The following is a 25,729-nucleotide window of genomic DNA, read 5'->3' as shown; positions in this document are numbered from 1 at the left end:
TTTTGGTGGAGTAAGTTGGATGATTTTTTTACATAATTGTAATGATGCGTGTACATTTGTTAATAGCATCTAAATGCACAGTTTTATTCACTTCTATAGTTAGCTCTTTTACTTGAGTTTGTAAATGAACCCTCTTGTCTTCAATGAAGTTTCTCTGTAACTTCTTGCTAGCTATGAGATGATTAATGGTTATTTTAAAGGAATATGGTTTGCGCTTGTAATAATAATAGAACAGATAACTGTAAGTTCAAAGACTCAAGATTGTATTTTAAGGATTACTAATGCAAAGTACAAACTCCTGCTCATTTGTTTAATGCCTGGTGTATGTGGACACTGATACAACAGTCCTGTGACATTATAATTTTTATTTTGGCTATAGGGTACCTACACTCTCCAGGAGCATGATATTTCACCTTCTCATGTACAGAGTGCCTAAATTAGTGGTTACACCTCCACCCACAGGTAGTCCCCAGCCTGAGCCATAGGAAGTAGTCACAGGACTGTCAAATCGAGCAAGGTTTGGCAAATACTTATCCAGAAATAGGTACAGGGGGACATTTGGGGAGAATATTTTTTAGTGCCTTAGGGCCACTGTAATGCTGAGGACATACTGTATAAAACCCAAACATGGAACTGACTGAAGGATGGGTCAGTATTTTAATGGGCCAATAAGAATCCGAGTCCAAGTACTTAGGATCGCTGTACCTCATACACTATGCTCATCAGACTATTGTGGTTGTATTTTATAAAGAAGTTACAGTATGTCCCCATCCTTTCTTCACATGTGCATAACCATGGAAAACAATGTGCTGTTTGGCATTCATGTCAGGTTTGAATTCTAGTCCCTTCTTCTCTCTGTCTCTGACAGATCATTTAGTAAGTAAGCGCTGTCCTGTCATTATACATGCCATCAGCTCTCTTTTGCTGTTCCACTTGATACACTGGAGAGAGTATAATAAATACACACTCACCCTAACTCTTTGTTCCCACTGGAAACATAAACGTTTTGTTAAGCTTCAAGCTCTTTCTTTATTATGTTAACAGTTGAAATACATTTTTCTGATGGAGTTTGTATAGCTTGGGTTTCTGATAGTTTCAGACATAGTAGCTAACGGGAACTTGTAGGCAATTGCTGAAAAATGCCAAATAATGATAGCACATATTATTTGATATACATATATATTCTCCAACACAACATAAAGTAAGTAAAAAAAGACTTAATGGCAGTTTAAGAAAAAAGGAACTAACACAAAACTGGAGTAAACTTTTGATATATTTCTGCTAAATATAGTAAAAAAAGAGCCATAGTATTAAGAACGAATCACCAAATACCTCTTAAGGAACATTATAGATTCCAGCAAATGAAACCCTTTACAACACAGATACTAAGGCACACCTACCCAAAACTCTCCCATTATGAAAAACTCTGCAATAATCCATAATGTAAACATAAAATCAGCTGAATATACTCAGAACTCCTAGAGAAGAAAACTAAAGCAATATGTAGATTGTAAGCTCTTTTGGGCAGGGCTCTCTTCACCTCTTGTATTGGTTATTGATTGCTTTATATGTTACTCTGCATGTCCAATATATGAAACCCACTTATTGTACAGCGCTGCAGAATATGTTGGCGCTTTATAAATAAATGTTAATAATAATAATAATAATAATAATTAAATGGAAACAAAGACTGGGAGAATATCTAGAGGAAGAGGATTGGAACAAAATACACAGAAATATGGCAGCCTCCTCCATTAACACACAAATTAAGGAAAATGCATATAAGGTCTACCATGATTGGTACCACACCCCTAAAAAGCTTTCTAAGTGGTTCCACACAACTGACCTATGCCCATGGGTATGTGGAGAAGTAGTGGATAAAATGCACATGTGGTGGACATGCCCTGTGATTAAACAACTGTGGACAGAAATATTTCAAACTATGAATGATATAACATATGCAAAGTATGTTATATAAAAAATAACAAGTTAAAAAAAAAAAGAGCCATAGTAGCAAAATAGGGGCAGATAATGAGATAATGCACCAGTCCCAAGGCTTCTGTCTGGCCCCCTGAAAGTATAAACGCCTAGTCGTAGTAGCTGAAGATGCAGTGCGGAGCGTAGGTTTTGCCTTGGTGTTAAAAACATTGGTGTTGTAAAGGCAATGATATCTGCATATCGACACTGTCATTGTAAGGACCTGAGATTCAGTGGGTTTAAAGGAACAGTAACTCCAAAAAATGAAAGAGCTTTAAAGTAATAAAAATATAATGCACTGTTGCCCTGCACTGGTAAAACTGGTGTGTTTGCTACAGTAACACTACTATAATTTATATAATAAGCTGCTGTGTAGCCACGGGGGCAGCCATTCAAGCTGGAAAAAAGGAGAAAAGGCACAGGTTACATAGCAGATAACAGATAAGCTCTGTAGCATACAATAGTGTTTTATCTGTTATCTGCTATGTGCCTGTGCCTTTTCTCCTTTGAATGGCTGCCTCCATGGCTACATAGCAGCTTATTTATATAAATTATAGTAGACTTTCTGAAGTAAACACACAATTTTTACCAGTGCAGGGCAGCAGCACATTTTAGTTACTTTTATACACTGGTGTTACTGTTCCTTTAATAATTGAAAACTGTAGAAGGCCATCCTCTATGATTTGCATTATATTTAATTGGTTATTTAGCATAGCTGTTATTCCTAGAATGGTTTATGGGGAATGTCTGTCAATCCATAAATTAAAGATTGGGAAGCAATTCATTGGGAACAGTTCAATAATATGTATGTGGTTTAGTAGTGCTGATGTGAGCCTACACTCTGAGGGCATGCTCACACTAGTACAGGGATGTTTGGTGGGTGGAATTTAAGATTTTGCTTATAAAAAGTGTAATACCAGGACAGAGTCTCTCCTTCATTTACCATGACATAAGTCACAAGGGCCAAATATCAAATTAGCCTGGTATCACCTTCTTTAGGTAGGCATGTCGGATGAAAGATCTGCATTTTTGGTGACGTCACCCAACAAGCGGATCTTACAGTGTATGGCCAGCTTAAGTATGATCTGTCGCCACTTACTTGTGCCCCTGTGGAGATATCCTGGAATAGAACACTGATGGTGGAGCATGGAGAGTGGCAAAACAAAAAGTATAGTAATATATTTAAAGTTGACATTAGCTGGACAGACATGACTTTGTCACTTATCATGACTTTTTTGGGGGAACAGATCCCATAATTTGTTTGGGGATGCTAGAAAATGGAATTCTGCAACATCTTAATTAGCAAACATTGTCTATCTATGGTTTACAGCATCTAGTAAACCCATTTATTGTTTGCTCTTCTAAACTCCACATATTAAGTAAAGTGGGGATTGAGTTCAAACAGCATGCGTGTTGCTATTAACTTGCTGCAGCGGAAACCAAACAGCCTGGTATTAAAGATTTTACTGAGTGGAAGACAAGAGAGAGCGCTGATAGCAGTGCCAGCTGGCTTATGTACATCTGTAATGACCTTAATGCCAAGGCTTTCTTGTGCCTCACTAGCCTGTAATGACAATGCCTATTGCACATTTTAGCACTTCCATTCAAAGCACATTTGTAGCAACTATTCTTTACAGAAATATGTTAATTAGTAACCAATAGATCCAAATATTGTTCGGGACAGACCGTTAATCCAATTTACCTCTAGAGTTTAAAGCCGAGTTTTCAGCAATGCTGCATTCAGGGTGGACTATAAATGTAATTTTTTGCACCATTAATTTGCCTGATTAATCTAAGACTGTAAAAGCCAAATTAGAGAAAAGCAGGGTTTGCAGTAATTTTACTGAGCCTTGTCTTTTAACTAAAAAATATAGTTCACAGCAAAGAAAATCACCTTTCATTTTCTATTAAGAATAGGGTGGATTTTTTCTACTTCTTTTGAGTTAAAACAAGATCTTGGCAGGCTTTCCTTTATTGTACTTAGGTGAGTGCAGCCATAATGGTCAGTAAATGGGTATCATTAAACTGTGCCCATAGAAAGCAATGGGGTAGTAAAGTAAGTACTGCCGCTATTGTAACCTAAAATGGTACATTTTACTAGATAAGTGCCGGGGATTTTAGTTCTATATTAAGGTTAAACAGATCTCTATCCTGCCATTTAACAAATCTGAATATTGTACATGTGCACTTACACTGGATCTCATTTACTAATATCTGCCACTGCATTTGTGCAAGAAACTGGTGCAAAATTTAATGTAATTTAGTAAATGGGGTTTAATTATGAAGGTGGGAAATTGGCAGATATATACTATACTATAGCAAACAAGGGAAATTTACATTTTTAACCATTAGGCAGGGGTACAGTGAGGCTGTGACCACCAAACTTATGCAGACAGCAACAGGAGATCCTCTGCACTTACCCATTATCAATATATATAGGACATTAAGACATTCTGTGCATTTGGCTACCAAAATATGCCCTCCCCTTTGAGCAAAACAGGCATTGTTTGTCCATATATTGCAACAAACTTCAAGCTGGCCAACTACTTCAAAGTCATCCCAGTCTGGCCACTCCTACTCTGACTTTTATCTGATTCATTAAGAATTCTATTGCTTCGATATACATTTGACAAAGGGGCAACTCTCCCATGTTTGCTATAGTTTATACAGGAGCAGTGGCTAGCTCTATGCTGTAGCTCCCAGCTACAATCAGGTGATCCCAGTGGAGCCAATTAAAGGACAACCATTTGAGGTTTTAACTTTGAAAGCAAGTAAGTTGCAGGTTAAACTCAGTTCCAGCTGGAAACTGTAGTCCAGCAACATCAATATGGCTCAATAAAACATTTCCTTAGCTATTCAGGGCCCTCTTTTGCATTAATGTGCAAAATAATCCTCCAATGAGAATCCTTATCCTTATCAGTGTAAGGGCTCTGGCACACGCGGAGATTAGTCGCCCGCGACAAATCTCCCTGTTCGCGGGCGACTAATCTCCCCGAAATGCCACCCCACCGGCGAATTATGTAAATCGCCGGTGGGATGGCATATGCGGCGGCGCGATTTCCCTGAAATCGCGGAAGTTGCCTTGAGAGGAAAGATTAGTCGCCCGCGAACAGGGAGATTTGTTTTTTCAGTGCATTTAGGTCCTCATTCCTGTAGTCTGATGAAATAAACAGCAGTGTGTATTAGGGATGCACCAAATCCAGGATTCGCTTTGGGATTCAGCCATGACTCAGCTTTTTTCAGCAGCATTCAGATTCGGCTGAATCAATGCCTTTATCAGAACTGAATCTGAATCCTTAGAATCATGTGACTTTTTTTTCACATAAACACGGAAGTTTAAATTTTTCTCTTTAAAGCGGACCTGTCACCTTAAGAAATAATTTCAAATTGTTTTCTATTGTGTTTGGCAAGCAAAATAAACTTTACTTACACTATATAAATTATTTTAATCTTATTTTCTTCAGCCTTGGAATTCACAATTGCAGCAAGCAGGCAGGGGCCATTTTGTGGACACTGTTATCAAAGCAGGCATTGCATCCTGCCAAAATCTAGTTTCTGTGCCCTAGTGCCCATGTCCATGCACTGGTTACACAATTAGATGGTGAGGAGGGAGGGGGAATGTGAGGAGGGCAGCGACATCTAAGAAGTTCTGAATTGAAAGTGAAAGTAACTGTCTGCCCCACCTCTATGCCTAAGGCATAGAGGCGGGGCAGGCATTATATGATTGACAGCTGGGATTTTAAAATGCTTTTATAATGGGTTTGGATGTGGTAATAAAAAAATTATTTTGGGTTTCATGTTTAATTTGAAAAGGACTTTTATTATACAGCTTTTTATGTCTGGGTGACAGGTCCACTTTAACCCTTTCTTCTCTTAATTTGCATATGCAAATTGGTATTTGGTATTCGGCTGAATCTTTCATGAATGATTTTGGGTTCAGCCAAATCCCAACTTGATGCATCACTAGTGTGTATGTTCTTTTTGTTGTATGACAATAATCAAACTATTAGAAAACATTTACATTGGAACATGAGTCAAACATTATTTAAACAGCTTAAGAGCAAAATAACCTTGGGTTACCGTTTTATGAAATCTTAGAACATAAAAAAAACACTGATTTTCCAATAAGCACTTTTTCTTCAGTTGGTTTGACTAATTAAATCTTAATTTGTCATAATCACAAGTGGTATTTGATGTAGAAAGCGAAAGAATAGGAGTTTTAGTCCTGAAGAATAGATTTCAGATTTTTCTGAAATCTATTCTTCAGGACTAAAACGTTTTGGTTTATTATTTATGATATTTCCAGAATATGTGCTAGTATTTTTTTTTTTAAAGATTTGAAATATGTTTTACTTTCTTCTGTGCAACCAAACTGAATATACAAGTCTCAATATATTTGATTTGCTATGTATAACCTTTATATGTTTCCATGACAGTTTTTTTCCAAGTGGGATTATGCGTTGCCTGCCACAGCCCTCCGTAGACATTGAAATTGCCTGGAATATGCTTGTCAGGGGATATATGCCTGACAGTGTATGGAGGCTGTTTTTGGTGCTGACACAAGTGCTTGTCAGGCAAATTTAATATTGGGCTATGGAGAGCTGCTTAAAGCTCCCTAAACAACACCATGTGAAATTTCCCAAATACATTGTACTGAAATGTACATGTTGCCAAGTTGTAAGACAGCAGTTCGTTTAAAGAACTCGTCATACAGAGGTAGGATTTTCTCTTACTAATTTACTTCTGGGCCTAGTATAATATAAAAAAAAGCCTGCTTATTCAGGAAATGCAGGCAGATATGCATAATGAGCGACTTTCCAATAAGCCAAGGAACACCATGAGGCTTACCGTGCATAAGGGCAGCTGCACTCATGCAAAGTTTGCCACAGTCATTGTGAACTGACACTATTCCATAAAGTTACTTGTGTATAAAACTGTTCCTTGCAGTTCTGCATAGTTGTGCTCGGTGAAACTGGGTTCATCCCACCTCCAACTGCAAGTCATGCATAGTGCAGCCACTGACACAGGGCAACCCTGAAAATACCAGGGTAGCTCTATGGTTTCCACAATGGCCTGTGTCAATGGACCCAGCAAACTTGTGTCTAAAGCTAGTGCCACACAGGGCAGATTCTGCCCCTATACTTGAAAAATCTGATAGTTATGGCTGCATCCAGAGTCATTGTTTCAGTCCAGGTGCAGCCACACTAAGTGGAATTCAGTGTGAGCAGCCACAACTATCAGATTCTTCCAGTGTAGGGTCAAATTCTCGGCCTGCGTTTATCCGCAGGTCCAGAATCCAACCCGTGTAGCACTAGCCTAAAGAATTGGCCACAGGTGTCATTTTGAACACCAAAGATTTTCAATGTAATCACAAAGCAACTGCGTCGCCAATAAAAACTTTGCCCATAATGTGCTCTTTGCCCACTGTACTTGAACTTGTAAATGAGCCCTCAAGGTATTCAAAAAGCTTTCCTTTAAATATTCATCCACAATGATTATAATCACTTAAGGTCTCCATACACGGGCCAATTGTAGCTGCCAATATCGGTCCCTTGGACCGATTCGGCAGCTTATCGGCCTGTGTATGGGCAGAAATGAGGGGCCTGGCCGACCGATATCTGGCCTGCAATTGGCCAGATATCGATTGGCCAGGTTAGAAAATTCAGTCCGATCGGGGACTGCATCAGCTCGTTGATGCGGTCCCCGAACCGACTACCCCTTTGCTGCAGGGCCAAACGATCGAATTCGCCTTCAGGTTCTCCGATATCACCCACCAGTAGGTGACTAAATAAGATAGCGACAAGGATGTTTTACAGAAAACCTCAATCCAATCCGATCCACTGTCCACTATTTAAGAATTTTTGCAGTGTTGGCATTTCTTCTATTCTCTTTGTGTTTCCGATTTGTTGTTAAATGTGCTCATTTCATTATATACATCTGTGTGTTATTAATGGACAGCTGTATCTGATAAAGAGGCAAGCAAGATTTTTTTGCTTTTGTATCTGATAAAGAGGCAAGGTTAATCATTTGTAAAAGTGCAAACGTCCATACTGTGCATTGGCACAATGGTTTGTATCAGCCACAGCGGGAAGTAAAGTTTTAGCTGGGGCATCTCATTTCTTCACACATACGCACACAAGTCCTTAATATGCAGTAAAGAATTTAAACACTAATTTATCTTGGGGGAACTTTATTTTCTAAATATTATAATCTAATATGTCTATTAAAATTGTGTCAAATTAAAATGTATCTTTAAAAATGTAGTGATTTCTCATTGTATCCTGATGAAACAAACAAGAATAAACTAACAGCAGCAAATGACTAAAAAGTACTTTATCCACACAGCTAATTATAGCTTTTATTCACTTCCCAGAGCTACAACTGGCCTATGAGCCATAAAACTAAAAATGTTTTAAAATAGTTGGAAGTCTTAACAGCCTTAGTCAATTTATCATTTTATATCATCGTCTTAATCCCCATTAAAGGTCTTAAATTAAAACAATTCTGGAAAATAGAGCCATGAAGTATCATTCTACTATAATAAGTTGACAGCTGACAACTTTCGCCTAAATAAAATACCTTTCAATTAACATAATTCAAAATCTAATGAACTCTGAAATGCTTTGGATATTTTAAACTTGAGAGGTTTTTAGAGGTTGGCACAAATATAAATCTAACAGCTAATTCTTTCTAAATGTGTATGATGTATGATTTAAACCCTATTTATTTGTTTATATTTGGCTGTAAAAAATATGGCAGTTCGCTTTGTGTAAATGTATATAACATAGTGAATAAACAATGAAATTAAAGGAACATTATAATTGCTTTTTAGTCTAATGAATAGGGCTTAAGCTAAACATATTGTTTGTTGTTTAAATAAGGAAAACATTTTGGTTTTTGTTATTTCTTGAGCAAAATAGGGCAAGCATAGAAACTGAAGCTACTCCATGTTTGGTCCTTGCGAGGTAGATAAATACACTACCATCATACTAATTATCCCCCATAATGGACACCAAATTCCCTGTTTAGCCCAAGAAATACCAATTTATGACTGGTAGCTAAATTATTATGTTATGATTTTGACTTATTAATTAATATTTATATAGATGCACCAATAAACTTTTGTCTAGTAAAAAAAGCAACCTTCAACTATGCTTGAATTAATTTGTTAATAGTTTAATATTGTTTGCAATTGTAATTAAAAACAGTATTTTCTGTATCCATGTCTGTAGTCTTGTTTTGACTCCTGAAACAATGTATCTTAAGTCACTTCTCCTTCAGGTCTGTTAATCAGCTGGCTTTTGCTCATTGTTTCAGGATCAGAAAATTTAACAGCCTCACAAACACTTCTTTCAATAGCAATCACATTTAGAAATAACTTAACAACCTTAACCTATACTGGACAGCTTCTTAGAACTATACTTTATTACTTTATACATAGTATTTTTCTATATTTTACCTATTTCCCTTTTACATACCTTAACTAGTTTGTGTAGCGCACATTAGTCTTGAGTGGTGGAAAGGAATTATGATTTGTATCTAGTTATAGGGTTTTTAGGCAACATTATATTGCTGATAATATTCTATTGTCGAGCACTTGGCTATGGGGAGTTTATTTATCCGATTTTAACAGAAAAGGGGGAAATTGTTGTTGTTGGAAGCCATGCTGCACTTTACTTTTTAGTGGACTCTCTTCATTCACCTCTGCAATGTATGCCAACTGGTAGAGCTCCATTAAATTTCTAAAGACTTTACTTCCCGTTAATCGTACGGCTTAAAAGCACCTGAAACTGATGAGAAACAGCAGTCAGCTAATGTTTTATGACAAAGCTTCACCCCAAGTGCCTTTTTTTCTAAACCAGTGGAGTTCTAATGGTAAGGCATAAACATTCTATTGTTTAAAGGAACTTTAGCATAAAAGTGATTAATTGCATTTTCTAGTAATTCATTCTACTTCTTACATCAGAATAATTCTTTATATGAAAAATAGAGCAAACATTTTGAAGCATTAAAGAATATTTATTAAAGTATAGGTTTTTTTTCATCTATAGTTTATTTATAGTGATGACTTTTTGGACTGAGGTGCAGCTTCCATTCTTCCAATCAAATTTACATTACACCTAGCAATCTGGTTGAAATCAGTGATATACATTTCCTGTAATGTCATTTTATTTTTACATTATTTGTATTTGTTGATGGTATATGTCTGTGATGCTAAAACAATCCTATTGGGTAACTAAGGGGCTGATTTATCAATGTTTACATTTGAATTTCTAGGGTTTTTTTGCACTAAAACTCATGAATTTGAATTACAGTTTCCAAAACTTACATTTTGACATGTACAGGTATGGGACCCATTATCCAGAATGATTGGGACCTGGGGTTTTCCGGATAAGGGGTCTTTCCTTAATTCGGATCTCCTACCTTACCTTGTTTTGGCTCCAATAAGTATTAATTATATCTTTGTTGGGATCAAGTACAAAGTACTCTTTTATTAATACAGAGAAAAAGGAAACGATTTTTAAAAATCTGAATTATTTGATTAAAATGTCTATGGGAGATGACTTTTCGGTAATTCGGAACTTTCTGGATAAGGGGTCCAAAAAAGTTTTAAAAATATGCACTTATTTGAGTTCGGTAAATGTTTGAGTTTTTTCACAAAAAAATCAAATCACATATTTAAATTTTGATAAACAGAATTTTCACGTTACTATTAGACCCCCTTATCAGGAATCTGATTGGCCTCTTGTTTACGCTACGCTAGGCAACTATGCACTTCTTATTTACATTTCAAAAGCCCCAAGCAAATCTTGCAAAGATGATAGTTTTTAAATATGGCAATGATAAATGGGACACTCAATAAAATCCAAGTAATTCCAGTGAGGTTTTATTACAGTGGCTGCTATATTCAGGTTTGTGCATTCTATACTTGCTTTACTTCAGAGCCAAACCCTGTAATTTTCAATTCTAGAGACTTCAGAAAGTAGAAAGTGATTGCTTTCAAACACTGCTGCTTCTAATAGAATCTGGCGAATATTTGCAGTATGGGGCATTGAAACGAATCATGCTTATGCAGAAATCATGTCTTTAGATCAATAAAAAAATACAGAGGAAACCACATATTAAACCATAGTATGTATCCTATTAATATGTAATATGAGTAACAAATCTTAATTAGCTGTTCTCTTTGTTTTACCCTCTGTTGCCAGCTTCCCATGAGTCTTATTCTAATGAAGCAATTAACCTCAATCTCAAAATAGGATGTTTTATTCATTAAATGTACATTGCCAATGTGCGGTTACCCTGTGTCCTTCTGTCCCATTAAAAATGGAATTTATTCCAATCCTCCATTAAGCAATTGGACTTCTAAGTTATTAGGCAGTTTTAGCATATTGATATTTTTCCATAGCTAAAGGGACATTTTAGAAACTCCCGTGGCATAGATATTGCTGTATATTTCTCTTGACCTCATGATAACTTTGCTTGTCATTGCGTGCTTGCAGTCGGCCTTTATCTGCAATATTGTTTTTACTGTCTGTTTTTCTGTTAGAAAGAGACTAACGTTATTTGACACTTTAATGTCAGTTGGAAGCTTTTGAAAACAAATTTAAAGCAAAATATGCTTTCCTGGTTCTACAAAAAGGCTTTGTAAAAGAGCAGTTTAGAAATAATTTTAGCATAAAAAGGGGATGTTTTTTGCAGCTTTGTCAGGAAAATTGAAAACTTGCTAACTTGAGAGGTTTCTTACAAAAATCTAAATACATCATATATTAATAAAATAATTAAAGAACAATGTAAGAGAATTTTTATATATTTATATATACAGTATATATATATAAAGAACTGTTAAACGTTGACACTGCTTGCTTCACTTTTGGTCTGGGACCCTATTTGTTTTACAAAGTTATGTGTTTTTACCTCCTCACTAAACATTACTAAACATTAACACCTTTATTTTTTGTGGTTTATTTAAAGGGGATTGCCACCTTTTTGTTAATCTGTAATTAACATGTCCCCAAGTATTTTGTAAATCGGACTTGGTTACTTTTCTTTATATTTTCCAAAGAAGTCCGCACTTACCTAAAGGTTTACTCTGTCCCTTGCGAAGCTTCTGTGTATCGCAAGCGGTTCACTCATTTGCATAGCATGAATCGTATTGGCTGGCAGTATAATTCATGCTCAGCAATTAAAGAAGGAAGGGACAAAGCAAGCTTGGTCTTCTTCCTGTTATATGCTTCAGATCTCTGCAAGAAGTGTTGGAAACAGGTGATGGCAAACCCCCTCCTCTGTTGGGACAGTGATAGACCCTACATTATGTAAGCACCAACTTTATTAGCAGATTTAAAGAAAACTACCCATTTTAGTCACTATTGTAAAAATACCTATAAAGGTATGGGACCTGTTATCCATAATACCCGGAACCTGGTGTTTTCCGCATAAGGGTCTTTCCGTAATTTGGATCACCATACCGTAAGTCTGCTAAAAAAAAAACTTTTGAACAATGTATTAACCCAATAGGATTGTTTTGCCTTTAGCTTGAATTTATTCAGCTTAGTTAACATCAAATACATGGTACTGGTTTATTATTACAGAGAAATAAGAAATTGTTTTTTTCAAGCTTGAATTATTTGTTTAGAATTAAGTCTATGGCAGATGGCCTTCCCATAATTTGGAGATTTCAGGATAACAGGTTTCAAGATCAGGGAATTGTATTGGCATTGTATTGTAGTGGTAATAAGAACAGGTTGACTAAAAGTGAACACTTTCAACCCATCAATGTATAAGGGAACATTTACCTATACATCTTACCGTCCCTTCACTTTCCCTCTTTCCCCCTGCCTTTCTAAGTTATGTATTTATAGGGTCATGTGATGTATGTGTTACACAATATAAAACTGCTAAAACAGACAGATTTTAGAATGAATACAACAGTTAAATTGTTTTGCAAGAGGTTAATGTAATGCTTTCTTAATATTCAATAGTAAATCTTCTGCCTTTTAATAAAAATACAATTAAAACAAGTGCACTTGTTTAGGGGTCACAGTACATATTCCTGTTTCTTTTTTTATATATTATTCTGTAAGGCTAGATTATTGCCATATCCCCAGTAAAGACTAAAAGAGATTTTTTTTTTGGCTACACATGCAGTAATAGCTGTGCAATTCCCAAAGCATCAAAACATATATACATTTTATTCATAATCATGAATAAGGTGTATCCTTTCAATATCTAGGCTAAACTAAAAAGCCAAGGGAAGCTAACAAATGTATCCAAAGTACTGACACTGCTCAGTAAACAAACAGAAGCCAAAGGGCTTGTCATCTCCATCTTCATTACAGTCTTCATTACATGAAGATTATGTTTCTGTCTTTTTATTGCAGATGGACCCAATTCAAAAAGCAGTGTTAAATCACACATTTGGGGTTCCTTTGCTACACCGAAGAAAGCAAATCGCACCATGCAATATGTGCCAGCTGAAATTTAATTCAGAAGTAAGTCTTTCCCTTTTTCAGTATGCAATATAATGGCAGCAGTAGGGACATCACATATAAAACCATGTTGATATTAAAATGATCTTAATCTCTTTGACTGAAAAATCATTCTGTGATTTTCTTATGTTAAAGGAACAGTAACACCAAAAAATGAAAGTGTATAAAAGTAACTAAAATATAATGTGCTGCTGCCCTGCACTGGTAAAAGTTGTGTGTTTACTTCAGAAAGTCTACTATAATTTATATAAATAAGCTGCTGTGTAGCCATGGAGACAGCCATTCAAAGGAGAAAAGGCACAGGCACATAGCAGATAACAGATAAAACACTATTGTATTCTACAGAGCTTATCTGTTATCTGCTATGTAACCTCTGCCTTTTCTCCTTTTTTCCCAGTTTGAATGGCTGCCCCCGTGGCTACAAAGCAGCTTATTATATAAATTATAGTAGTGTTACTGTAGCAAACACACCAGTTGTACCAGTGCAGGGCAACAGTGTATTATATTTTTATTACTTTAAAGCTCTTTCATTTTTTAGTGTTACTGTTCCTTTAAAGACCAACTCCATTAGCTAGAATGTTTAGTGTTTCAGAAAGTAAAATAGATAAAATAATTTGCCTGTCTTTATTTAGAATAATACAGACAAAAAGACAAACCATATATCTATATAAATGCATTTTTGTTAACCAAACCTTGGAAAGTAACATTCCCTAACTTTAGCTTCAATTTTTTATATAAAAACAAATCATCATTCCTCATTATTCCTCTAAAGCACAATCGTATAACTAGGGGGTTACAGGGAATTCAAGTGCACCAGGATCCAAGGTCCTGAGGTAGATGATATGCACAAATGCTTATTGGCCAGTTAATGGAAATTCAGTTTGATTCTGAGGAAGAATCTCCTACAGATCAAGATTTTTAAATATTTTATGCGTCTTCTCACTTTTTTTTAACAAGACTGGAAGCTCAGAGCTGCCAAAATGCATTTTAACAAATAGCCACACCGGGTTTTGTTTGAATGGAATTAAGAATGGCATTACTACTTAAAATTGGCAATTTACAGCAATGATATAAAAGTCTTCTATACAGTGGCATGTGGTAAGATGCACATCTGCTTGTAATCAGAGCGGTCACTTTGTTGTGTTTATATGTATAGCATTGACCTCAACACTCTCTTGCCTGCGCATTGCAGGATATATATAATCATTCAAAAAATGCCACCGCAGGGAAATAATTTCATTTTCTGTCCATTTCTAAAACAGATAAAAACAACACAGGACGCAGTAGTTACACATTTACTTAATTTCAAGCAAATATATATATATATATCAGCACGTAGAACACAGAGCATTCATGGGGCAAAAATTTAATGGTGTAATTTGACGTTTTGGTTCTACACAGAGGACCTTTATCAAGACATCACAAACAGTTCCCCAAACCAAACATACTGAAATAGGCATTAGTGGCTGAAAACTGACACCCGGGACCCACCTCCATGACATAATAGGTGTGAGGTGTACACTGTTGGCGAGAGCACAAAGGCCCGGACCGAGGGCGGTATGCCGCCCAACAGCATGTGGAATTTGCTCCCATACGGAGCACTGGGGACAGGACGTGCAGGAAACAGCGTGTCTAAAGGTGGCCGTGTATGGGGAGAGCAGAGCGGCCTGGCCGACCGATATCTGGCCTGAAATTGGCCAGATCTCGACCGGCCAGGTTAGAAAATCTGGTCGGATCGGGGACCGCATCGGCTCGTTGATGCGGTCCCCGATCCGACTGCCCCATTGCCGCCCACATAATCCGATCGTTTGGCCCCAGGGCCCAGTGCTCCGTATGCGAGCTGCTAAGATGAGCATCCACGAGGAGAAAGGGGGCAGCCTCTGGGTGCCCTAAGGGCTGTGATTTGCCGAAGTTGCTGAAGTTTCCTCTCAAGGCAACTTCAGAAACTTCGGCAAATAGCGCCGCTGCGTATGCCACCCCACCCCACCGGCGCTTTACATTATAGCCAGTGGAATGGCATTTCGGGGAGATTAGTTGCCCTCGACTAATCTCCCCGTGTGTTAATTGAAATCTGTGGCTGACTGTAGATTACATCACTGTGCATAGATCGTTAAGATGTTAATCAAAGGAGATACAAGTAGGTAAAATAACAATGAGTAGCAAAGGAGTGCATATGATGTGCAACAAAATTGGTTGTACAAATGGTACAAAATTCTATAACCCCATGGCCAAGAAAAAGAAGAAGCGGAAAAGGGAAAAAATTAAAATAGAATAGATATAGATAAGAAAAAATAAGGAAGGAGGGAAGTGACCAACATGTAGAGAGCCTTTAGCCCAACCATAGGTTAGCAGAATGGCAGAATATGTAACACCGCAGTGTCATGCGGTTATCCTGGCAACCAGTATATCAACAGCCTCCTTAATGGAAACAGCCACAAGGGCAGGAAGCACTATACTAGGGGGCTGATTTACTAACCCACGAATCCGACCCGAATTGGAAAAGTTCCGACTTGAAAACGAACATTTTGCGACTTTTTCATATGTTTTGCGATTTTTTCGGATTCTTTACGAATTTTTCGTTACCAATACGATTTTTGCGTAAAAACGCGAGTTTTTCGTATCCATTACGAAAGTTGCGTAAAAAGTTGCGCATTTTTCGTAGCGTTAAAACTTACGCGAAAAGTTGCGCATTTTTCGTAGCGTTAAAACTTAAAAGGTGCAAAGTTTCGCGTAAGTTTTAACGCTACGAAAAATGCGCAACTTTTCGCGTAAGTTTTAACGCTACGAAAAATGCGCAACTTTTTACGCAACTTTCGTAATGGATACGAAAAACTCGCGTTTTTACGCAAAAATCGTATTGGTAACGAAAAATTCGTAAAGAATCCGAAAAAATCGCAAATCATTACGGAAAAATCGCAAAATACCGATCATTACGAAAAAAACGCAATCGGACTCATTTTGACCCGTTCGTGGGTAAGTAAATCAGCCCCTAGGTATTGCAAAACTGTATAGTTATCATGAATATCTGTGCTGAACAGTGGGGTGCCCCAGAGCACAAATTACTTTGCATGACAAAGGATCCACAAACTGGGGACCATATTAGAAATAAGCACAGCATAAGAAGGAATATAGTGTTCACATTGAGTGGCATACTCATGGCTCAGACAGGCGGCAATGCCCTGTCACATTATATATTATATATATATGAGGTTGTTCATTATAAAAATGTGTATATATATATATATATATATATATATATATATATAGATAACAGAGAAGCTGCACACCATAAGATTCTAATGATACCTGGGTGCCAGTGCAGATAATGTTGACAATATAGAAAGAGGTGACGGCACTCTCAGGAATTTTCACAAGGAGTCAAGGTTTCAGAAGACAAAAACTGAAGATCTTTATTTGTCCGACGTTTCAGTTCCCACTGGAACTTTCATCAGGGACTCAAACACCACAGTGAGATACAAACATTTAAAGCCCAAAAAGGGCGCCAATATTGTTGCTAGGCAACCATAAACAAACACACATCAAAAGAAAAGTGCTAAAGTAGAAGTATAGACTAATATTCTATTACCTAATTAGACAAAAGGGATATGTATCAGTAGACAGAATGTGTATATAATAAAGGAATAAAAAGGTGAATTGGCTGGGTGGTAGTGCAAAACCCCGAGTGGTATAGGATCGTACCCACCTCATCCATACAGGAAATTAAGGGTAGCGCCCATGATTAGGCTCCTCTACTGCCAGGTCTGGATGTATATGCCTCAAATCTACTCCCCCATGGTGCGTGTTCATAAGCACATAACGGGCACAGTGATCGCCGTTGCTAGGCAACCGAGTAGTGGTGAGCGGGTCTGTTAAACCCGTCTGTATCGGCAATGTTCAGTGCACCGGCAGAACGTCGAGGAGTTAGGAGGGGGCTTTTACAGCTGACACTAGGGACACCAAAAGGTAGCCCAGTGTCGCTGCATGCCGTCCACAGATCTGTTAAGGCGCCCAAATGCCTAAATTGCATAATAGCCGGGGAAGTTCTGCACCACAGTAGTAACTTTGCCATCCACAGCGCTCACATACAGGGTTCCCATTAAGGGTAAAATTGTGGGTCAGTGCTAGATCCGCAGCCCGAAGGCATATAACACGAGGGGGGGAGAAGAGTACGCTTGCTACTCTTCTCATAGGCACATCCTTGTACTGGAGAAGATACATTTCCATGCCCCCCGCGGGGCATATCGGAGTGTACGTGGATACGCCTGCTATCCGTAATGAGGTGGTCATATAGGGCCTTGCCACCGGGGGTAGTCTATCACCCAATTAGGGTTATGTATGGCCTAGCAAAACAACGCAACAAAGTTGCTACATAGGTTACACATAGTAACCAAGAGTATGGATACAAGGAACCAGATTGTTGAAAGCATACATATATATAGAGACACACGTATTATACACGCTATATCAGTGAAATATACAGACAGAGAGTAATCAAGAACATGAAAAAAACTACAATGATTAAATGAAGCAGCCCAGTGGTAAAGTTTTGTTTAAACCACGGGGGGCCACACAGTCCAATCTGTGTATCCACCGTGCTTCCCTTCTTAGTAGAGCCAAGTCTCTGTTGCTGCCCCTGGGTAGGGGAGGTTGATGGGCAATGACCATACAACGAAAGGTGGGTAGTGGGTGTTTCAAGGTGAAAAAGTGTCTGGCAACAGGTTGTTTCGAATCACCCTCCTTGAGTGCTTTGCTAATAGAGGATCGGTGGTTCCCAATTCGTTCCCTAAGGGTAGTAACAGTCTTGCCCACATAATACAGACCGCATGGGCAGGTAATGATATATATCACAAATGTTGACAGGCATCCTAATCTGTAGTGAATTTTTAGTCTTTTACCCGTATGTGGGTGTGGGAAGTCCGGACCTGTCAGTAGGCACCTGCACGTAACACAGTCCGGGCACTTGTAGCACCCAAGTTTCTTGTTCCCCGAGAGCCAGTCCCTTTGTTGGTTGACATGATCCTTAAAGTCCGTTTTCACCAACAAATCCCTCAAGCTGCTTCCCCTTCTATATCCCATTAATGGTTTACGTGCCTGGTAAAGGACAAGAGACTCGTCCTGATTTATCATGGGCCAATTTTTATCAATGCTGTTAACTAGTGCACGTGAAGTTGAGGAGAAAGTCGTTGTGAAGATTAGGGGCTTGTCCTGTTGATCCTGTGTAGGTTTCTTGTTCAACAAAGAGTCCTGGGAATGGCTGAGGGCTCTCTGGAGTTGGGTCAATAGCATGTGTTCTCTATATCCACGTTCAAGGAATCTTTCAAACATTTCTTGGAGTTGTGCCTTAGCTGTATCGGGTGAGCTGTTGTTTCTAATAACCCTAAGAAACTGGGAGTATGGGATGCCTTTGATGGTTGCTGGAGGGTGATGACTGGAAGCATGGAGAATCGAATTTCGATCTGTGGACTTGCGGAAAAGTCTTGTGCCCAATCTAGTATATATTAATGTGAAAAACAGAAGATAGTGGGTAACAGTTTTTTAAATTAGAATAATTATTTTGAAGGGCTTTCAGCTTGGATGATTTTAACAAGGTTATACAAAGTTTGTGCTGTAGCTTCCATTTGTTTAGAAAACCACATCAGATCATCAACATGCAGCATGTATGTATTTATGTATGTATGTGTATTTTAATTTGGAAAACCAGGCTTGGTTTACAGTATCAAGTACAGGTATGGGATTTGTTATGCACAAATTCATGACCTGGGGTTTTCCGGATAATGGATCTCTCTGTAATTGGATCACAATACCTTAAGTCTACTGAAAATCATTTAAACATTAAATAAAACCAATGAGATTGTTTTGCCTTGAATAAGGATTAATTCATTGAATTAAAAAATTAATAAATCATAGTTGGGATCAAGTACAAGCTTGTGTTTTATTACAGAGAAAAAGGAAATAATGAAAAAAAAATGAATTGATTAAAACAGAGTATATCGGAGATCACCTTCCTGTAATTCGGAGGATTCTGGATACTGGGTTTTCAGATAATGCATTCCATACCTGTATATTTTTTAAGCATAATTACTCCTAGTTTCTTGGTGTGACCGGTAAATTCATTTTCATATACCCTTCATATCCACAGGGGCCACAGAAGGAAGCTGGTTGCTTATTTTAACCGCTTATTTGTAATTTCTGAGATTTGTTCCTGCCGCATGACCTTTTTTTTGTAATACATCTGGCATTACTGTTTTGTGTACGTTTTGTAATTGTAACACCCGGGTTGTCTGTTGATAATAGTTACATGAGTTGTGTTCGTTCTCCTATGTGAAAATTAAATACAGATGCATGTTTTATCTAAAAAAATGCATTCCTTCTTGAAACCCATTTATTTAAAGCAGACATGTTGTATAAAAAAAGGAAACAAAACCATGACCTTTTTCTTGGTTTCGTCACCTTGTCCATTCTCATTGATCAACAAGGAAGAATGATTATGTGTATTTGATTTAAAAAGATATAAAGAAAGAGTTTTTTGTGTATTTACAGTGATGTGTTCGATTTGTCAAACTGCTTCCTATTTAGCTCATTTAAGTACTGGACTTTCAATAGGTCATATGGATTATCAAGCTTTCGCAGAAAACTTTCTGCTTCCATCCAAGATGAGGACATTGTTTGTAAATGACAGGAATTTAACGATGAAAGATATAGGAGATAAATGGCACATTCCATGGTAATTATACAGGAAGGCTTTAATCCATATTACAAATGTCTACTGGCAGCTCATTTATTTGTACTATAGAATAGGTAGGGTAAGTGGATACATGTGTTCACATTGCTTTGTTTCTAGACTGTGCCAAAATGAGGAGGGAATATGTGATCTGGGGCAGATTTATAAAGGAACGTTGACTTGTTTTCAGCAGTAACCATGGCCCAAACCATTTTGAGTGTTACTTATTCTTACTAAAAATGGGATAATATCAGGAGAAAACATGCTGCATATAAATAGTGCACATAACACTTTGACCTTTAGAGCTTAATTCTGGTGCCCAAGCAAAGGCATGCTTCTCCTACAGTTCATTAAATTAGGTCTTTGCCATCTCTGGATGCTATTAGGCCCAGAATAGCTAACTTCTGCCTGCAATCTCATGCTTTTTTATGGTCATGGAACTCCTTGGTAACTTCTAATATCTTTATAAAGTACAATAGTTGCGTTATGAAAAAAATACAAAATAGAATTATGAACAGTTCTTATAAATTATAATGCTCATGATTTCTTCCCATTCTCAGAGAATGCCATAGTACAGAGGAAATTATGCTGACAGCTTCTGGCCTCCAAAGTTTACAATGGAATTGCAAAGGTGATCCATTCACTGAAACTGGAAAACCTTTATTTGGAAATGTTCCTTGAAGACAAATATGACTTTAAGTTGTATTTTTCCTTGTCATTTGTTTGTCATATAAAACAGTAGGATTACTATAATCTGCCTGAAAGTGAAGGGACCACAGTTTGGATAGAACCTCAGGCTAGAAGCTCCTTCCTAAAGTTTCTGCTGGAGGGTATCTGGATCACTAGGTTATCTCCACAAGGTGAATTAAAAACCTACTAATTCTGTCTCCATTGTGGTGCCAGTGTAATCTGCTCTGTTTATGAATATTGCTGCAATAAATCTACTTTTAAATGCTAGTTTAGATCATGTCCAATAAAAGCACTTACCATGATTAATCTAGACATTTCTTTTGAGCTTTTCTTTATTTATATATAATAGTTTATCAATTGTGTTCTCTCTGGAACATTCCTCACACTCTTGTTTAGTTCAAGATGGTACGTAATTACATCTCATCGCTTTCTACTTAATGCTTTTCTTATGTCCAAATGATTGCTGTCCTTACATAATAATTAGACAAGGGTGAATGTAAATATAGTTTTGGCCTTAGTGATTTCACTGTTCACTTGTTTTTCCATTTAACCTGGTGTCCAATGCCCTCTCGTATAATTAAGTTGTCTTTGATGCTTCTGTTGGTTACTAAGGCACAAATATCCATCTCCTGCTGCCTACATTTATATTATAGCTTATACATCTGTTTTAATAACGTACAATTATATTGACAGTGTTTACCTCCTATGCAGCATCTACGAATTATGGTACTTAAAATGTCATTTCATGGTATGCTTTTATTTCATTTATGTTTAGAGGAGATTTTCATAAAGTAAATGCTTTGTGTGTATATATATATATATATATATATATATATATATATATATAATATATGTATAAATTACACACAGGTTGGACAAGTGTTATAATAAATACAATAAATAACACAGATAATACACAGGGAGTAAGTGCCATGTGGTATGAGGAGGTCCCTGCCCCATAGAGCTTACAATCTAAGTGGTTGGGTAACATACAGGCACAAATTGCAAAGTAAGAATGCACTAGGTATGGGCAGTTGCCCTAATATATATATGGAACAGAAATATAACAAAACTTTTTCTGAGCAACAACACTTATTTTTCTTTAAGTATAATACTAATAATAATAATAATAATAAAAAAAAAATATCTAAAATCATGAATGATTATTCAGGAGTATGTGATATAACAACTCAAATCAATACTTTGTCACACTGGCTGAATTTCAAATGTTCTGTCCAGGGAAGGAGCATAATCTGTCTTATGGGTTCCATTATTTTGAAAGAATTCTTTAACTGTACTGTGGACCCTTCAAGAGTGAGTTATTGTATGCACTCCATCACAATAGATAATAAAATGTTTCATTGTGGTCATAAATCACTTAGGTCCTAAGCAAAGGAATGTATTACCTGGACACCAGTGAAACTGCCACCTTGTGCAGAGATCACAACAGATATGTTTTATCGCACAGTTGCACATGATAGATAGAAATATAGATAGAGAGATAGATAGATATATCCCTAAATATTTCATAGCATTAAAGCATTAAAGCTGTTGTTTGCATTGTGTTATTAATATTTGTTCCCAAAATGAAAAAGTTTTATTTATTTTTTTTACTTTTATCAGGTACAGCCAAAGTCAACTAAATTGCCAGTAAAGTTTGAAATACAAACAAAAATGGGCTTACTTTGTAGCACTAAGGAAAATGATTTGTATCTAGTGTGTAGGTACCTTATAAATGAGCATTTATTTTAAACTAGAACTTCTTGGAATCAGAATTAATAAATCTTTTCATGAAACGCAAGAAACAACAATAAGACAACAGCACATGTTAATATTTTTACTATAATGCTAGTCTAGATCTAGTGTTCTCTAAGGACCCAGAACAAGTGCTTGAGCCCCTGGGTAATAGTGACCATAATAAAATCCCATTGTATAGACCCTGGTGTTGACAGCTCTGCTTGTTTAATACCCACCCTGCTCCTTGGCCGACTGTTTCACTGCTAATTCTTACCTACTAACTCCCTGTATATATTCTGAGTGTTTCAAAGCTGCATTATTCAGTCACTGGCTGTTCTCCCTGCAAAGACTATTGTGTGCCTAAACCAGTCACTGGCTGTTCTCCCTGCAAAGACTATTGTGTGCCCAAACCAGTCACTGGCTGTTCTCCTTGCAAAGACTCTTGTGTGCTTTAACCAGTCACTGGCGGTTCTCCCTGCAAAGACTCTTGTGTGCTTTAGCAGACACTTTCTGTTCTCCTTGAAAAGACTGCTGTTTGCTTTAATCAGTTACTTGCTGTTTTTATGCAAATACTGTCCTCCCTGCTTTTTCCTGAGTGAAGTTTAAATGAAAAACCTTGCTAAATCACAGTTAAGTTCAACTTAATTTCTCCTGGCTGTTTGTTGATGGGGATGTTGCAAGAGATTTGGGTACCATCTGCTCATCCAAAGGGTTCATATCTTTATATTACTAACATAACCTCAATTTTAATCAAATAATTCAGAATTTTAAAACACATTTCATATGGACTTCTTTTATATTAGGCTATATATTATTCTATAAACCTATAGATCTTATTGTTTGTTGATTTGTAATGAATTCTTTTCCCTGTTGAGGAGCATTACAATATACAGTAGATACTGGTAAGGAATATGTTATCCAGAAAGCCGTTATTCAGACTGCTTTGAAATATGGGAAGGCCATTTCCCATCAATTCCATTTTAATAAAATAATTACAAGTTTTAAACTTGATTTCCTTTTTCTCTGTATTAATAAAACATTAGCTTGTACTTGATCTCAACTAAAATATAATGGATCCTTATTGGAGGCAGAACTATTCTGTTTGGTTTATTTAATGTTTAAATTAATTTTTAGTGGACATAAGGCATGGCAATCCAAATTACAGAGGGGGCCCCTTATCTAGAAAACCCTAGGCCCCGAACATTCTGGATAAGAGGGCCATTACCTGTATGTGAACAGGTGACAGAGGAAGGTGCTACCTGGCCATGATAGTTTCTGGACATGAAGTGAAACAAAGTAAAAGTAAGGGTGAGAGAGGGTTCGTCAGCTAGCTTTTTTTTGTGTGTGCATGGGGGTTTTATAGTGGTAGATAGTTGTAAAAGTAATTTAAAATAGTTCTTCTTGTTGTTTTGGTATGAAAATAGTCCCTGCGCATAATGAAAAATGGCTTGCACTTTCAGTCAGCTCCCACCCACTTGTCATATTTTAGCAACCACCTTCTAATAATATTGGTCTCTGCTCATTTATGTCATTTGGTACCAGCTGGCTATTAGGATAGTACAGACAAAAGACATATTACTAGTGCAAGGCCTGTTTACTGGGCTAATGTTGAAAATATGTGCACGTTGGTCCTATAAAGACAATTTTTTGTTAACGCTGGATTTGTAATTACGGTGCCCAGAGGCACCCCCTCCCCTCGCTCAGGATCGCGTGCATGAGCATCCTGTTATCTCTTATATGGAGCAATGGGGACAGGACATACTGAAGTTTTCTGCGCATCCTGTCCCCAGTGCTCCGTATGTGAGCAAAGTTTAGGTCGGCATGTGGCCACTAAATTTGTGCCGCCCTAGGACAGGGCCTTGCCACAAATCCGGCCTGTTTTTTGTTATCTTCATTTATGATCTTGATAAAATATGCTATGTAATAATGTTAAGAGAAATGGTGTTGTCCTTTTAGGTAGTATACAAATAGTTATGCTTTGTTTTTATTACCTCTACAAATGTTATTGAGTCGTTAATGCATTGCCTAGGCAACAATTTTATATTAGGTCATTAGCTGGTGAAGCAAAATGGACAATTGGGCTATAGAAACTGCTTCAAATATTCATTTGTGTTTAATTGAAGAAAATAAAAAACAGGTTAAGTCTTAAACAGTTAAGAGTTTATTTCTGACAGAGTTTGGCTGACATTGTGAAACTACAAATTGGTTTAACATTATATTGTTCCCACTTGCTGCATAATCTAATAATACTGCCTTGCAGTCCTTGTAATTGCTGGTAAATTTGTAATTTTCCCTCTTTCTTAAAGTTTTTCCCCTGCGATACTCACTTTTTATCACCCAGATCCTTTTTTAAGCAGCAGTTAAACTCCTGCCCTGATTCACCCATTGCCTGCATTCTGATTTGCCCATTCCACACCCCTGTGAGGTAATTACCTCTCTGACATCACTGCTGACCACCCTGGACTACTGCTCGGTAAGACTGTGGGACAAAATGCGGCAACCCTAGTAGTGCTCTATCCAAGGGGTAAGTCGCTGGCCTGTGACAACTTACACAACGCAGGACGCAAAGTGCAAAAAAAATGGCCAATTGCTGCCTTTTTTTGCACTTTACATGCTGCATATTAAATGGCCCCTGCACTCTTGCTTTTTTAAAAATCTGTTTAACAGTGTAGTAGAAAGAATAAATTATATAAAGAAAAAACAAAGAAAATGGTTGCACCTCCCACACAGAAATGTTAGGTCCAATGAGGATACAAGGGTAATGTGCACACAGAGTATTTAACACATATATACAAAAAAAGATCATAACTAATGTAACCAAGCTTTTGACAAAGCTCAACCTGTGTCAGGCATTTGTTGAGAGGGGAGGTTGTTGGGAGTCTTTTTGTGATTAAGATACAAGTGGGAACGGCAGGGTGGGCAAATGTTCTGTGACTTGATTGTTTGAATAGTGGTAATTAGATATCAACTACTCTGTATGATATGGGAAGCAAGACCTAAATAAAAAGGTGACTTGCGCACAGGATTAGAACTGTTTTGGGTGGATGGTAACACCATTTGCAAACGTAACTGCGGGGGATACAATTGTTGCCAGTGTAAAAAGGGAATACACGAG

At 37.2% G+C, this 25,729-nt stretch overlaps 1 protein-coding gene across 3 annotated transcripts in view; it reads left to right on the top strand.

Annotated features, from left to right (window-relative positions):
• Positions 1-25,729, top strand: part of znf385d (zinc finger protein 385D) — a 194,343-nt gene that overhangs the window by 86,742 nt on the left and 81,872 nt on the right. For 2 of the 3 annotated variants that reach the window (XM_031904169.1, XM_002932412.5), the window contains exon 3: positions 13,359-13,469. The exons of the other annotated variant lie outside the window; for it this stretch is intronic. In XM_031904169.1, coding sequence (XP_031760029.1) covers positions 13,359-13,469 — 111 coding nt within the window. The remainder of the gene's footprint in view (positions 1-13,358; positions 13,470-25,729) is intronic. 3 annotated transcript variants of the gene reach the window in all.

Source organism: Xenopus tropicalis, chromosome 6 (genome assembly GCF_000004195.4).
Source record: "Xenopus tropicalis strain Nigerian chromosome 6, UCB_Xtro_10.0, whole genome shotgun sequence".
Classification (NCBI taxonomy): Eukaryota; Metazoa; Chordata; class Amphibia; order Anura; family Pipidae; genus Xenopus; species Xenopus tropicalis.
The sequence above is the reverse complement of the archived record's forward strand: the minus strand, read 5'-3'. Positions and strand labels throughout refer to the sequence as shown.